General features: G+C 38.1%; 1 protein-coding gene across 1 annotated transcript in view; it reads left to right on the forward strand.

Moving 5' to 3' along the window:
* The window catches only part of CNTNAP5 (contactin associated protein-like 5), a 1,037,136-nt gene that overhangs the window by 728,803 nt on the left and 291,130 nt on the right, over positions 1-17,203 (forward strand). Inside the window, exon 13 of the mRNA XM_010860827.1 lies at positions 5,891-6,091. Coding sequence (XP_010859129.1) covers positions 5,891-6,091 — 201 coding nt within the window. The remainder of the gene's footprint in view (positions 1-5,890; positions 6,092-17,203) is intronic.

The following is a 17,203-nucleotide window of genomic DNA, read 5'->3' on the forward strand; positions in this document are numbered from 1 at the left end:
TCTTTCAGGATTTGAAATAGCTCAACTGGAATTCCATCACCTCCACTAGCTTTGTTCATAGTGATGCTTCCCAAGGCCCACTTGACTTCACATTCCAGGATGTATGGCTCTAGGTGAGTGATCACTTATAAATGCCATACAACTTTGTGTAATTTTAGGATGTACAATGTGTTGGTTTTATACATTTATATATTACAGTATGATTACCATGCTTAGCTAACACCTCTATATGTCATGTAATAATTTTCTTTTTTTCTGATGGGAACGATTAAGACCTAGTGTCTTGGCAACTTTGCAGTTTATAATACAGCATTGTTGACTAATTATTAAGCTGTGCATTAGATATCCAGAATTTATTTATCTGCTAATCACAAGTTTGTGCACTTAAACATCTATCCATTTTTCCAAAGTTGCAGTAATTAATACATCATGATATTGACATAAAAATAGACACATATGCCAGTAGAACAGAATAGAGAGCCCAGAAATAAGCTCTCACATAAAGGATCAATTGATATTTGACAAAGGAGCCAAGAATACTCAAGAGTAAAGGATAATCTCTTCAACAAATGGTGTGGGGAAAACTGGACAGGCAAATAATCAGACCCGTATCTTATACTACTCAAAAATTAACTTGAAAAAGAGTAAAAGCTTCAACAGAAGGTCTGATGGCATAAAAACTTAGAATAAAACATAAGGAAGAAATCCCTTTGACATTCTGACAATGATTTTTTTTACTCTGACAACAGAAGCACAAGAACAAAAGAAAAAATCAGCAAGTGGGACTACATCAGATTAAAGAGCTTCTGTACAGCACAAGAAATAGTCAACAAAATTAAAAAGCAATCTCGGAAATTAGAGAAAATATTTGCCAGCCATTTATTGGATAATAAACATTTAAAATGCATAATAACTTATTTTAGACTAACTAAGATCCTTAGTGAATTGAAAAAGTTTCTGCCAGTTCAAAAAATCTTCAAATGCAGTCCTCTCTTAAGCAGACAGTTTGTCTTGAGTAACTCAATACTTGTATTCCTTTAAGCAAATTAGGAAGAGTGGCTCTGTTTCCCATCATGGGACTGAATACAGTAGAAGAAACCATAGAAAATGACCTGGGTAGCAAACTGTGGTATCAAGGGCAATGATTTTCTAGGTTTCTGGGTCTATGAGGACTAAATGACATATTCTGTTGTAGATATTTCTGAAATGCAAGGAATGAAAATAAATCTAGAAACACATGAGGCTATTTCAGAGTGAAAAGGTAATTCAACAAGATAACAATCATTTATTATATACAGCAGCAGCTATATCACAAGGAGTCTGCTAGCTAACCTCCTTTGCAGGGTGAGTTTCCTACCCCTAACTCTCTAAGGATTGAAGTCCTAGTGCTCATTTTAATGTCATAGAAAAGTTTGAATATAAAGATTTTTCACTCTTTTGCATGCCAGACAACCAGTTATGTGTCCATGTAAAACATGATACTGGATCATTTTATCATCATGGATGGAACGATTAATATAAATATACTGTTTACCAATGAGGAAACTTTAGAGATGTATATAACTTGTGCAAAGTCTTCCTACTAGAGTAGAACATAGACGTTCATCAGATGGGCGGGTTTCTAAAGCCAGGCTGTCTCATGGTACCTTGGAGCCTTAAATGCATCTTTAGAGACTAGCAGTTAGGGTGGATGCCATGTGGCAGAGGGATGGTGCTGGAGGCACATCAGCTGAGGTGGTGTTTGGAGCCTGGAGGATTTTATGATGCTCTGCCAATCATAGCTTTTAGCTGATTTCCTCCTTGGTCTCTGCATGAAACTGGACTTACTTGAGTTAGAGGGAAACCTGTTTGGTTTTCTTGTGTGAAAATCCAAGTTCACAAACTACCAGGGGGAAGCATTTTCCATTCTGGGACTCTTGAATCTGGTATGTTTTCCCCATGGATCTGCAGAGAGAAGGTCAAGCTTAGTGTGTTTCTCCTCTAGATGTTTGTGGATCTTCCTTTCTGGACTGGGAAACAACCTTCTTGAAGCAGGCTATCATGAGAACCACAAGAGACCAGTCATATCTTCTTGTTTTTAATGCTTTTGTTCATATCAGCATCAGACATCTGTGAGCTCCTGGATTTGGAGATGTCATATATCTTTTTCTAAGTGATACACACAGATCCCTATTAAATACCTAATTATTTAGTTAATAATAGAATTCCTCACACTGATGTCCTCTCTTAATCTTTACAACCATCCTCTACAGTTGGCATCATTGCTGCTTTTTAAAGTATAATTGATGAAGAAACTGAACTTCAGAAAAGTAATCATTTGACCAAGTATGGTTAGCCAATAAGTGTAGGGCTGACTTACAAATCTAGATTTTCTGAGGCCAAAATTCACGCTCTGTCCATTGCCCACTGACTAAATTTACCATCTTGAACATTTAGCTCATGAGTCCAGTTTTATTTTTAGTATATGTAGGTCCATGCATGGATCACCCTGCAGCTGCTGCTGCTAAGTCACTTCAGTTGTGTCCGACCCTGTGCGACCCCATAGACGGCAGCCCGCCAGGCTCCCCCGTCCCTGGGATTCTCCGGGCAAGAACACTGGAGTGGGTTGCCATTTCCTTCTCTAATGCATGAAAGTGAAAAGTGAAAGTGAAGTCACTCAGTCGTATCCAACTCTTAGCGACCCCATAGACTGCAGCCTACCAGGCTCCTCCGTCCATGGATTTTCCAGGCAAGAGTACTAGAGTGGGGTGCCATTTCCTTCTCCGATGGATCACCCTCTGTCCCCCTAAAAGCCTATTCAAAATGAATGATACTTGAGATCTTTCACCTACACCTTCCCTAGCTAAAACTACCTGTCCCTACTTTATTCCATGTATCAGGAACATCAGCCATCAAAGCTGACTCTCCTGAGTGGCACTGACCCCTGGCTTTTCACGTTTCATCAGTTTCAGGGCCTAATCTGCACAGCAACCCAGGAAGTGGGAGAAAAAATAGAAAGTGAGAAAAAGATAACATCCAGTTTTCTTCTTATTTTTAGTCTTTATGTTTCTATCACCCAGGAGAAAAATAATGAGATGACAAAGGCTGTCTTTGAAATGAAACCACCTAAGAGATCCTAGGTTTCAAGTAATCGTCTCTCTTCCTGTTGGTCAGACCGTGCTTGTGATGAGTGTTAAGTGAACTGAGGGGCGCTTTTGGAGCCCTTAGTTGTTCCTTCGTGTCTTCTGTCTATCGCATATATCAAAAAGTGCCAAGAGTTCAACTCTGAACATTTCACTCTCTGGGCCCAGAAGGAGGGGTCTGAGATATTCGTGGCTTTGGGATAAAAGATTGTCTCTCTGATACCACTCTTTCTTCTCCCTCTTGCCAAAGATAGAGTAAGATTTTGGAAAAAAAAAATGAGCTAATGAGTAAATGAATAAGCAAATTGTTTAAGTAGTGTATGAACACTGGATGGACAAAGGTATGAAAATCAGTGTACATTTAGAAGGAAATCCAAATTTGTGTACTTTAGTGATGCTGTGAGGAACAATTTTGGAGTCAGACAGATTGGACACATTGAGACTGGAGACAAGTTTACTTTCTCTTTCCTTCTTATATCTGTATCTATATGGATACCTATAATATCTATGTTTGTTTCTATATTTATATTGATATCTACCATGATTGTTATGAGTTCTGGTGATAATGTATGTAAAATATCTTAGAATGGAACAGTAACATGGCATCTCATTAGAGTTCCGTTTCTTATAAGTACCATGGACATTTCAAAATTGGCAGTTTTTATTTCTCCCTCTACAGTGTTGTATTATTGAATGACTACTTTGTTTATTTTATCGACATTTGTCTGTACTGGTACCAACATTTTTGAAATTTCTGGTTCATTGTTTGTGTAACATTATTATTTTTACCAATATGAATCAAGCCTTATTTTTGCTTTCAAAACCAAAATCCAATAACCTGATTTTTTTAGACTTTATAGAAAATGTCATTCAATTAAACATTGGAGATATGGGCTATCAGGGGGTTGGTTTCGAAAGAGTGTTAAGAAGAATCAGAATGTTTGAGCATGGTTTAATTTTCTGCTGCAATAAATATTTCCGCATTTAGGAACTGTGAAGATCAAACTTTCTCTTCCTCCCTTTTCTAAAAATATATTGAAACTGAAGTTCAGGGCAATGAAGTTACTTATCCTAACTCATATACAGAGTTGAGACAGAGAAAGTAAAACCAGGGATACTGCTTGCCAGTTGTTTTTAATATTATTTTCTTTTTCATGGCCAGCTGCTACCATCATGCTTCTAAGTAGTGCTGGTTATATACTGTAACTAGAAATATTTGTCACAGTGGCAGTGTATATGCTTACCATTCTCATCTAATAGATATGTTGTGGGTCATTCCTTTACTTCCTAGACTCTGGTTTCCTCATTTGTGAAACTAAATGAGTGAGAGAGAGAGAGGACGGAAACCACATGATGTCTGGGCAAGGTTCTTTTTCATCTCTGAGCATCTATGAAGAGTAATGATGTTATTATGTGGGCAAGATTCTCAGATGACAAAAGCTTTTCAAGTCCTCCTATTTCCTCTTTCACTTTATTTGTGAGCAAGTTCGGAATTCAATTCTACGTCTGATTGCTGAAAATATTTCAGTCTATTATTCCAGAATGTCGGATGCATCCCCAAATGCCTTGTGACTTCATAACTTCTTTTCTTAAAACTGATGATAAAATTAAGCCCCTCCAAAAGTGAAGTGACTTGCCCAAGTTTGTTGTTCATAGAATAGCTTTCAAGTCCAGATCTCCCAAGCTCTAAAAATAAAATTCTTCTCTCTTCACCTTCCATTCTTAAGGATAGAAGGCAAAGCATGTTCTCCTTCCCTGATCTTTAGGCCCTCATCTCCGCATGCTGTTTTAATGTAAAACTCTTAAAATATTTTTGGTAAGTAGAAGTACCATGGAGAATAAATAACAAGCTTCAGTTAAGTGCCTTGCATGTATGTGTGTATTACACATTCTCATCCTTGTTATGATGTATATGTCACACATGCTTTCTGTGAATAGGTCTTATTTTCAAAGTGGTGCTTATGGTTCTCTGAGAAAATGATCTATGCTAGTGCTTCTCTTGTGAGGAAGAGTGTGTATCACTATCTGGAAGTAGTGTCTTTGGAGTCAGACATCCTGGGTTCCAATTCTCAATTAGTCATTAACTAACTATATAATCTTAGAAAACCTGCCTGGTTTTCCTTATTCACTTTTCCCTCATTTTTAACATGGCAGGACCAACTCCCTCTGATTTAGATGATGTCAGTTTAATTTATTTATTAATTGGAAACGTTTAACATTTTATTTTTGTTCATTTAATTACTGACAGGTTGTACATTTGATAATTTGTCAGTGACCTATATTCTTCTATGTATATCATCACCATGATAGTTATCTTTGAGCATATTTAGTTACATTCTACTTCTGATCACAAAATATCTCATTTCTAAGTTCTTCCCGTTCCAAATTGTCCTTCCCACAACTGATGAATTCATTTCCTTTTATTCCTGTTCTGTTGTCTGTTTCTATTTTTGTTTTATGACTTTTCATAAATCATGTCCATTTTCAATGAGATAATGGACATTAAGCATAGAACTTGTGGAGTAAGGGCTTCACAAATTTAGCTCTTAAGATAATTAACCCCCACACTACCTCTGGGTGGAACTCTAGGAGAAAAAATTCTCGGGTTAAATTCTTATGAGTAGAGCACTCAAGTGGCAATTAACTGATGTACCTGCAGCCACCAAACATCACACTGCTCACACAATCCTGTTTCATTTTTCCAGCTTTTTGGAGGCCTTTAAGCATGATCATCTTTTCACCTTGCTTGGGTTGTGTTTTCTGGGCAGAGGACAAGATCTGGACGTTGATGCAGCACAACAACACAGAATTGACCCATGTGCAAGGTGCCAACCCTGAGAAGCCCTACTCCATGACCTTGGACTATGGAGGCAGCCTGGAGCAGCTGGAAGCAGTGATCGATGGCTCCGAGCACTGTGAGCAGGAGGTAGCCTACCACTGCAAGAGGTCTCGCCTGCTCAACACGCCAGGTAAGAAACACCCCTCCTGGGCCCCTTTGCATGTGCCATACTGGGGGACCACGGTGTGACACATGGGCCCCCAACCCTGGAATATCAAGGAGAGAAAGGTTTGCCAACCAGGGGGCTGCACCTACATGGTTCCCTATACATGAGAAAAATGCCACCAGGAGAGACACTTGATGGGCTAGTTCTTTCTCTGGTGCCCAGGCCGTGACCTCAAGGGGGTTCTGTAGCCTCTCAAGTGTTTCTCCTCAAATCAAAAAAGGGACAGTAACAACACCCATTTTGCAATACTGGTGAGAATGGAAATTTTCTTGAGAGCAATGACTCTTGAACTAGATTTAGAAAGCGTGAAGGAGGAAATGGTTTTTCTGGCAGATTAGAAAGCATCAAGGATTTCAGCTCATTCACCAAACTGCAGTGAGTTATATTTGGGGAAAGGATGCATAATGGGGCAGTATTAGGCAATGAGCTCAGTGGGCAGGCTGGCACATCCTGTGTGTTTACAGTACTCATGTTATCTGAAAAGTGCAGGCCTGAATTGAGATGACTCTTCTTTTTTTTTTTTTAAAGGGTATACTACTTTATTACCATTTAATTTTCACCAAGAGTTCAAGTACATGCTAGCTTTATGTTCAGATTTTTGAAATGAAGATAGAAAGGAAAATAGCTCTAAGGATGCAATGTATTTAACACTGCACACTATATTCAACAACCAGACAATCCAGGGGATTTAATGGTACACTTAGGAGCACAAGTATAGGGACAAGCCCTGGAAATGGAGGGAAAACCTACCATTCGGGACTGAACAGAGGTCCCTGGTTGTTGACAGAATCTCCCCTTGACTCTAGAATTGAGACAAATCAAGGGAGTCTGTCGGTATGCAAAAACAACTGAACTCAGGACAAACAGTAACAGGATAGACTGGCCAGAGTCAGTTTGGATTGTGAAGGCCAGCCTGAAGCAAGCAGAGTTGGTTGGAGGCTGTAAATACTGCAGCTGAAATCCAGGATTAGTAGAAGAGAGCAGACATCTTCTAAAAGTTGCTGATTTCTGCAGGAATTCCTAAGATGTTTTCCTAAACAAGGAGAAATGACTTTAAAAAATAAAGGTTTTTTTAAAAAAATTATGTTAACTTTATTTATATATTGATTGTTCTTCTGTATTTTCTAGATCAAATGGTTGATAAAGGGTTGCAAAAGACGATTCTAGGATTGCTTACCATAATTCAAAAGGGTTTGCAAAATGTCAAGAGGGCTTGGTCAAAGTTGATGCATGCCTTTGGGGTCTGTTATTTTTGTGAATGTCAGTTCATCATTTGTGACAGGGGAAAAAAAAAGCCCAAGTATAACAGGAATGTGGAATATCCAAGAAAGGGTGTCAGAATCTTTAGCCTTAAGGAATTTATGTTCCTTGAAAGTGAGGAATTTTGAAAGGCTTCAGGAAATTAGACAATGAAATGTCAAAGAAGAAGTGCTAGAAACCTAACTAAATACAGCTACCCACCGCCTCACTGATCTAGAGTCTTTAGGGAAGAAGTTGTTCTACATAAGTGAATTTTCTAGGTAACTGTCAGTTATCCCTTTAAGCACCCAAACTGTTTTTAAAGAATTTTTAACTATTTGAAATGAAGATGTTTCTCAAATGGATTACATGCTCCCTTGCCTTCTTAAGCAGAGAATTCTGAACGTGAAATGTAACCTTTTCTTGATTACTTGGGATCATCATTGTGAAAATCAGTTATTTTAGTCTTCATGGACTCAGCCATGCCCGCAGGGTCGATTAGATCAGAGGCCCTGCTGGGTGTCCCTTTTTACCAGTGTCCTCAGAGAGTCAATGTTTGTATGTGTTCAGATTCCCTGTCTCCTGACTGTCAAACCTGCATGTCACTCTCAGCACTCTTTGCAGAGGCTGTGTCTAGAAAACCATGCTACCCTCTTCTCATTGTGTTGCTTCTAGTTTCCTAACAATTGGTTTGGTGGAACTTTAGGGAAAATGGAATTATGTTCATTCTGACTATGGAATTTCATTTATTCATTTATTTTTAATTGGAGTATAATTGCTTTGCAATGTTGTGTTAGTTTTTGCTATAAAACAAAATGAATCAGCCTTGTTGTTTATCTATTTTGTATATGGTAGTACATATCTTTTAATCCCAAACTCCAAATTTATTACTCCCTCTCTTTCAATAACCATAAGTTTGTTTTCTATGTCTGTGAGTCTGTTTCTATTTTGTAAATAAGTTCATTTGTATCATATTTTAGATTCCACATATTAGTGATATCATATGGTATGATATGTGTGTGTGTGTGTGTGTGTGTATCGCCCTTCTCTCTGGGACTTTCCTCCCACACCCCCCATACCATCCATATTTATTTTTCTTTTTCTGATTTACTTCACTCTGTATGACAGACTTATCACTACAAATGACCCAATTTGTTCCTTATCATGGCTGTGTAATATTCCATCGTGCATATGTACCATATCTTCTTTATCCACTCATCTGTCAATAGACATTTAGGTTGCTTCCATGCCTTGGCTGTTGTAAACAGTGCTACTATGAACATTGGTATAGATGTGTCTTTTTAAATTATGTTTTGGGGTTCCTTTAGTATATACATCCTGTGATATCAGCTTGACTTTATCATTGTCTTGTATATGCTTCTCTTTTTAAATCAAAGTGTGTATATATATATATATTTCCCCTTGCAGGTTATTAAAATATTGAGTACAGTTCCCTGTGTTAAACTGTACATAGCTAAGACCTTTGTACTATAGGTCCTTGTTGTTTATCTATTTTGTATATGGTAGTACATATCTTTTAATCCCAAACTCCAAATTTATTACTCCCTCTCTTTCAATAACCATAAGTTTGTTTTCTATGTCTGTGAGTCTGTTTCTATTTTGTAAATAAGTTCATTTGTATCATATTTTAGATTCCACATATTAGTGATATCATATGGTATTTGTCTTTCTCTGACTTATTTCACTCAGTATGACACTCTCTATGTTCCATTCATGTTGCTACAATGGCATTATTTCATTCTTTTTAAAGGCTAAGTAATATTCCATCATATATATATATATAACCATATCGTTTTTATCCATTCATTTGTCAATGGACATTTAGGTTGCTTCCATATCTTGATTATTGTGAATAGCATGTGCTTTTTGTCTAGTTCAACTGTTATAAATTCTCTGAGCACATTCTAGAGAGAGGGTATGACCTAATCACCTTCTAAAGTCCCCACCTCATGATGCCATCAAATTGGGGGTTAGGATTTCAACATTTGGATTTTGGAGGGACACACACATTTAGTCCACAACAGGCACACACCTACAGGGATATTTACCTAATTTCTCTAACCATTATGGAAATCCCTTCCCCTGGTGAGAGACAGGGAGAGCAGAGGAGGGACTAGAGATCATCATCTCCTCCCTAATCTGCTCTCTAGAAGAGCTGAGGAAGGGTTCCCCTTATCTACTTAAGTCAGGGCCCCCCCACTGAAACTGTTTTAGTTACTGTATGTGTTACACACGCAGAATACAAATATCTTTCTGTATCAGTAAATATGATTTTATAGCATAATTTTTTAATAAGTCTTCCATGATATGGATGTATCACAATGGACAGACAGAACAGATCTAGTTTTGACATTTAGATTTTTCCTTCTTTTTCATTATTATACATGCTGCGAAAAGATTTTTGCACACAGATATAATGTCTTTAGGATAAGTTCCTTGAGGTGCGGTTACCAAGTCAAAGTATGTACATATTTTGAAGACTTTTGCCATCTTGACATCTGCAGTGGGTCACAGTTAGAGCAATTTATACTCCAAACATCACTGTGAGACCTCAGGTGCCCATCTCCCAGCACTAAGTATTAACACTTTACTTCAATTTTGGCAATCTGATAAGTGCAGAAGAGGATCAAGACAATTTTAAATATTTTTGGTTAATTAAAAAATATGTAGTCTGATTCCCATAGCTTATTGGAAGGAGATAACTACAGGCAGCCAGGATTAGTAGAAGAAATACCATATTGTACATTTTGGCTACAGTGGACTCAGATCAATAAGAGAAGAATGTGAAGGATGCCTTCTTGCTATAGATCCTCCTCCAGACTATACGCAATAGATAATAGAGGGAGGAAATGAAAGACAGCAAGATGAGAAAAATAAGTAACTTTCTAAATGGCTGCCAGTGACTAAGTGTTTCTCATATTTGAAGATGTCTTCAAGCATGATCTGTAATCCAAACAACAGTTCTACTCAGGAAGGGTTGTTATCCTACTTGGCATTTTAGGAAACAGAATCTCAGAGAGGGTAGGATGCTTGATCAGTGCCACACAGTTGGCAAGGGACAGACCTGCACCCTGCTCTGCCTCAGGGCAAAGCAAAGACTAGATAACTAATAAGGATTGCTGTATAGCACAGGCCTATGTAGTACTCTGCAATGGCTTATATGGGAAAGAATCTGAAAAAGAGTTGATATACATAACTGATAACTTTGCTGCATACCTGAAACTAATACAACATTGTAAATAAATTAGATACCAATCAAAATTAAAGGAGAAAGTGAGGATATGATCTCTGATAATCATGCAAAACTCAAAGAACCAAAAGTTATAAGGATATCAGGTCATCAGGGAATATGTGAGTTTGTATGACTTTCCTTATTTTGTAAGAAAATTAGATGGAGAGACGAGTCAGCTGCCAGAGTCATGTATATTAAGGCTGTGGGATTGTCAAGGTGGCTTGAAGAGGGCAATTCCTGGGCAACTTCACAGGTTGGCAGTGTCCTTGCTGACATGCTGCAGCTTCTAGGGCCCACACACCCCTCCATATGGCTCTGTGTATCCCAAACATTGTCACCAAAGTCTCCTCTGTCTCTTGTCCGCTCTTGCCTCTGGCTCTGGTTCTGTTCTTCTAGCGGCAATGGAAGCAGAAAGAGGAGAAAGACAAGCAGGATAAGGTCAGGCTTGGTTCAGCACTGTGTCTTTTTCATTTAGTTAGTGACTGAACCATGACACTGTCATTTTCTGACAGTTTCCTCTGATATTGTCCCCCAGAGCTGCTGATAAGTGCCAGCCAGTGAAATGTGTCATCTGTCTCTTTAACTGAAAGTTTATACTAGAAACTCTGCAATGGACAAGAATTCCAAACCACTGGGGTCCATGGGAAAAGTGTCTGTGTTATTCCCACACATCTTTGTAGTTGTATCTGCTTGCTACTTCTTACCCTGAGCTTGATGCAGGGCTGAGACGCCGTGCTACAGAGACGTTTCCAAGACAGCATTACTCAGTCAGCCAGTTTTCAGCAGTGTCCTGCCACAGGGCTAGGAGGTGGCCATTTGTGCCCAGGGACAAGGGCTGTGCTGGCTGAGCTCAGGCGTTTTCTCAAGGTCAGCACTTCCATAGGAATTTTGCCTTAGGCAAGATCTGAAGGTATCATGTGATAAGCATATGAAATGAAAAAGGATCCAGTTCTGGATGCACACAGGGAATAGGAGAAAAAGTTATTGAGAAAGCACTTTAATCACATACCCAATTTGTTCCATAACCCACAGTCCGTCAGCCTAGAAGGAGGACAAGATTGAGAGGGGCATAGGAAGGAGACCTCCTGGAGTGGCCAGGCCCCTGCAGGCAATGGGGACTGAGAGTCCTATCTGTCCCCCACCTTTTCTTTTAATCATCTCCATGGTATCTAGAATCCTCACCTTGAATTCACTCATCACAGTCTAAGTATCTAGGTGGTATGTGTGTTTTTGCACTTAGCACTCTGTGTACTGAAATCCTGTTTGGGAATACCTTTCCCAATAAAGCTGTGAGCTTACTAAGGCAGAGATAAGAAGTCAGTCATGATGCACATAAAATCATTGGACATTCAGACTCCATTACTTTGAAATCTAATATCTATAGGACAGCTTGACCTCAAGCAAATCAGTCTTGCAAACAAGTCTGTGGTGAGGATTGTTTAAGTTCCTCAGAAGAACTAATGATGGGGTGCCTGATAGCACCTCAGAACCCCTACTTCTCTCCCAGAAATAGGTTCTTATTCATTTATTCATGCAGGCATGTCATGAGGGGTTTCCACCTGAAGTTAATTGTTATGGCTAGTAATGTTCCCATGACTTTGAAGGTAATAAAATCCTACTTTCCTTACACTACTTTAAATTCTCAAATTCCCCTTAATTAATGATATTTTAGTGAACATACAGCTAGCTAGCCATATATATAACACATAATATATAATTTAGACCATATATATATTACTATATACATACATACACACTATATACTGTGCTTAGTTGCTCAATTGACTCTTTGTGACCCCATGGACTATAGCCTGCCAGGCTCCTCTGTCCATAGGGATTCTCCAGGCAAGAATACTGGAGTGGGTTGCCATGCCCTCCTCCAGGATATACACACTATAATATGTATTAAAAATATGCATTATTTATACTCTACTTGCTGCTGCTGTTTAGTCATTAAATCATGTCCAACTCTTTGTGACCCCATGGAATGTAACCCACCAGGCTCCTCTGTCCATGGGATTTCCCAGGAAGAATACTGGAGTGGGTTGCCATTTCCTTCTCTAGAGATTTTCCCTACTGAGGAACTGAACCTGTGTCTCCTACTTGACAGGTGGGTTCTTTACCACCTAGTCACCTAGGAAGCCCTATATATGCTCATTATATAATCTTTGTATGTCAAAATAGATCTGTAAATGCACTTGTGTATAGAAACCCTCATGACCATCTGCAATATTCAACTTTCAGTGTGTACAAAGCTAACATTTAGGTTTAGAACTAAGTAAGGAATGATGAGGCCAAAAAATCAAATTACTGAGATAAAAGAAATAGCACTAGAAGGTGCGCTGGTGTTTGCTAAACTGAAAACTCTTTGTCCCCAATATCTGTACCAAACAAGATCATTAACAGATGATGACAATGTATTTTCTTTTAAGTAATCTTTATTGATTGATTATCCATTATACACCACATACTTTTCTGGCCAGTGGGAATTAAACAGTGAAAAAGCCAGTATTTCTGCCCTCATGATTATAATAGGGATAACAGAAACAAACCAAAGACACTTGTGCACATTTGCGCACAAAATACAGGGGTAGAACTGATCCCATAGCACATGGTCTTTTCATTACACCAGGCTGTCAACCATACCATTAAAAACAACTTTTGTCAGAGGAGCAATATAATCAAAACCACAAAACTATACCGTAACATCTGCAAGACAAAATACCAGGGCAGTGTTTGAAATTTCTTTAATAAAAAACTATTTCTACTTTATGTACAGCAAGAATCTAATCTATAAAGAAACTCATGGTCCCTGTATTGCATACTCTTTGATATCACCACTGGTGGTGATGATATTGACTCTTGGCTACTGAGCTCCTTCTGTGCACCAGGTATTTTGAACGTTATTTCATTTAATGCTCTCAATGGTCTTATGAAGTTGGTATTATTTTCAGTTTTATTGATAGAAGGGGAAGCTCTAAGAAACTATGAGGGTCATGCACAGTCTTCTAGCCACTAAGTGTTGGATACCATTTCAAATACATGTCTCTCTAGCTTTCACTTCCATCTAAATTCCAAAATAACACCCAGAAAACATAAAAACATTTCAAAGAGGAAGGGAAGATAATCATATAAAAATACAAGTATCCAAATAAATGTTTTATCTTGTGTTCTGGTTATCAACTGTTATGTAACAAACCACCATAAAACTTAGTGGTTTAAACAATAGTAATTTTTAAAAATTGAAATATTGTTGATTACAATATCCTGATAGTTTTAGGTGTATAGCAAAATGATTCTGTTATACAGATATTCATTCTTTTCGGAATCTTGTCCCATATAGGTTATTATAAAATATTGAATGTAGTTCTATGTGCTAGCCAGTAAGTCCTTGTTGTTTACCTATTTTATATATAGCAGTATGTATCTGTTCATCCCAAACTCCTAATTTATCCCTCCCCTGCTTCCATTTGGTAACCATACATTTGTTCTCTATGTCTGTGGGTCTATTTCTGTTTTGTAAATAAATTCATTTGTAGCTTTTTTTTCAGATTCCACATATAAGCAATATCATATGATATTTGTCTTTCTTTGTCTGATTTACCCCACTTAGTGTGGTAATCTCTAGGTTTATCCATGTTGCTACAAATGGCATTATGTCATTCTTTTTTATCGCTGACTGGTATTTCATTGTATATATACCAGATATTCTTTATCCATTTATCTGTTAAATAACACTTAGATTGCTTCCATATCTTGTCTATTATAAAATAATGATGCCATGAGCATTGAGGTGCATGTGTTTTTTCGAATGATAGTTATTTCCAGACATATGCCCGGGGAGTGGGATTATAGGATCATTTTTGCTTAGTTGTTAAGTTGTGTTCAACTCTTTGTGACCCCATGGACTGTAGCCCACCGATCTCCTCTGTGCATGGGGATTCTCCAGGAAGAAATACTGAGTTGATTGTAATGCCCTCCTCCAGGGGATCTTCCCAACCCAGGGATTAAACCCAGAATCCCACAGGTGGATTCTTTATCATTTGAGCCAACAGAGAAGTCCATGAATACTGGAGTAGACAGCCTATACCTTCTCCAGGGGATCTTCCCAACCTAGGAATCGAACCTGGGTCTCCTGCATTGCAGGCAAATTCTTTACCAGCTGAGCTATCAGGGAAGCCCCTGCAGAATCATATGATAACTCTATTTTTAGTTTTTAAGGAATCTACAAACTGTTGCCTACAGTGACTGGTTCCTTTTTTCCCCACACTCTCTCTAGCATTTATTATTTGTTGACTTTTTGATGATGGCCATCCTGATTGGTGTGAGGTGACACTTCATGGTAGTTCTGATCTGCAATTTTAAATAAATACTGATGTTGAGCATTTTTTCACATGCCTGTTGGCCATCTGTATGTCTTCTTTGGAGACATGTCTATTTAGATCTTCGGCCTATTTTTTTTTAATTGGCTTGTTTATTTAATATTGACTTTAATGAGTCATTTGTATAGTCTTGAAATTAATTTCTTGTTGGTGGCATCATTTGAGGATGTTTTCTCCATTCATTTTGCCCATGAATCTGAAGCTGGGACAGGGTCCAGCAGCATGTAGTGTCTCTGCTCTGTTCCACATTACCTGGCACTAGGACTGGGGCTCACTCCATCAATTGGTGCTGGCTCTGGGCTGGGACCTTAATTGAATATACATTCTTTCTCTGTTGTGGCGTGGCTTTCTCATAATACAATGGGTAGTTTTCAGGGACCAACATCCCAATAAGCAGAGTAAATCAGGTGAAAGCTATATTGCATTTTATTTGCTAGTATTACAAGTCAAACAGTATTAATTTTGCAACTTTGTAAATATTAGAAGGCAGTCACTCAGGCTAGTCATTGTGCAAAGGGAGGCAAATGTTATTCCATCTTGTAATAGGGTTAGTGTAGCAGCAGCAGCAGCAGCAGCAGGCACATGTTTAAAAGTAAAATACATGTTTACTACGTCTTCAAAATTTTGTATAGTCAACTGGCTTAAGGAAGCCCAGCAAATGCATGGGAGAAGCAGGAGTCAAACACAGCTCAGTGCAGGTTCTTTCACTCTGATATCCTGCCAGCCAATGATTGATCAATTCTAATTCAGTCTGGAAATGTGTCTGACTCTCCATGTGTCCCCTTTAGGAACTTTTGTCTCCCCTAATGTAATACAGCTAAAATAGGTTTATAAGAGTTTGCCACAGGTCTTAAAAAAATATAAAAATATCATCACATTAATCAAGTCAGTGCATTTTAGTCAGTGCAAGTCTGTGTGCTAAAGCCACCTTTCTAAATCTTCTAATAACTTAGTCATTGTATTTCACTAAGGACATAAAGTCAAAATTAAAGGTGGGTGGATTTTACAAAGAAGACATACACTTTAATGAAAGAAGAAATATGGGTGTATCTAAGGGAAATAAAACTACTACATAAATTCAAAACATGATTTGAATGTGGCTGCAAGTGAATTTCCATTCAGACTTAGTCATTAAACAGTCAATACATATAACCCGTGTCAAAACATGTGGACCCTGTATTCAGAGAAGTTTTTATTTTTCTCCTCACACATTGAAAGGTCACATTCACTTAGTTTGCCTCAAATGTATTTACAAGAAGAAGAATCCTGTTTTCTAATCCAAAGATATAGTACAGTGGCAGCAACCCCAAATGACCTTACATTTTGGAATCATGAAACTAGGTCTTCAATTCTGCTAATAAGTCTTCTGCTTATTAGCTGGGAGATCTTGGGCAAGTTACATAGGTTTTGTAAGATTCAGTTCCCTTGACTATAATTGTAATAAGTTTATGTTGGAAGTTGCATAGATATTAAGGATACTGCTGTTGTTTTAGCAACTGTTTTATCCCTTTTTCCAAACAGCAAGGGGAATATTACCTCCCTTGGCTACCAGGAGGGGGTCTCAGAATCCCATGATATACCTGGTGAAATAGTTCAATTAGGGGATTTGTCTCCTGTTGGCTTGTAGACAAACTTATTTTCTAAACTATATTTTACTTATTATACATGTGGTATTTACCTATCCAAGAGCATTGTTGACTTTTGAAGTTGTATCTATGTCCTCTCTTCAACCAACCCCTCAATCCACTCACCTGTCTGCCTTCTCAAATTTAATAAATATACTACGAAAGTGAAGTCAAGTGGGCCTTAGAAAGCATCACTATGAACAAAGCTAGTGGAGGTGGTGGAATTCCAGTTGAGCCATTTCAAATCCTGAAAGATGATGCTGTAAAAGTGCTGCACTCAATATGCCAGCAAATTTAAAAAACTCAGCAGTGGCCACAGGACTGGAAAAGGTCAGTTTTCATTCCAATCCCAAAGAAAGGCAATGCCAAAGAATGCTCAAACTACTGCACAATTGCACTCATCTCACACGCTAGTAAAGTAATGCTCAAAATTCTCCAAGCCAGGCTTCAGCAATACAGGAACCATGAACTTCCAGATGTTCAAGCTGGTTTTAGAAAAGGCAGAGAAACCAGAGATCAAATTGCCAACATCTGCTGGATCATCAAAAAAGCAAGAGAGTTCAGAAAAACATTTATT

This window comes from Bison bison, unplaced genomic scaffold (assembly GCF_000754665.1).
Source record: "Bison bison bison isolate TAMUID 2011002044 unplaced genomic scaffold, Bison_UMD1.0 scf7180017864471, whole genome shotgun sequence".
NCBI classification, from domain to species: domain Eukaryota; kingdom Metazoa; phylum Chordata; class Mammalia; order Artiodactyla; family Bovidae; genus Bison; species Bison bison.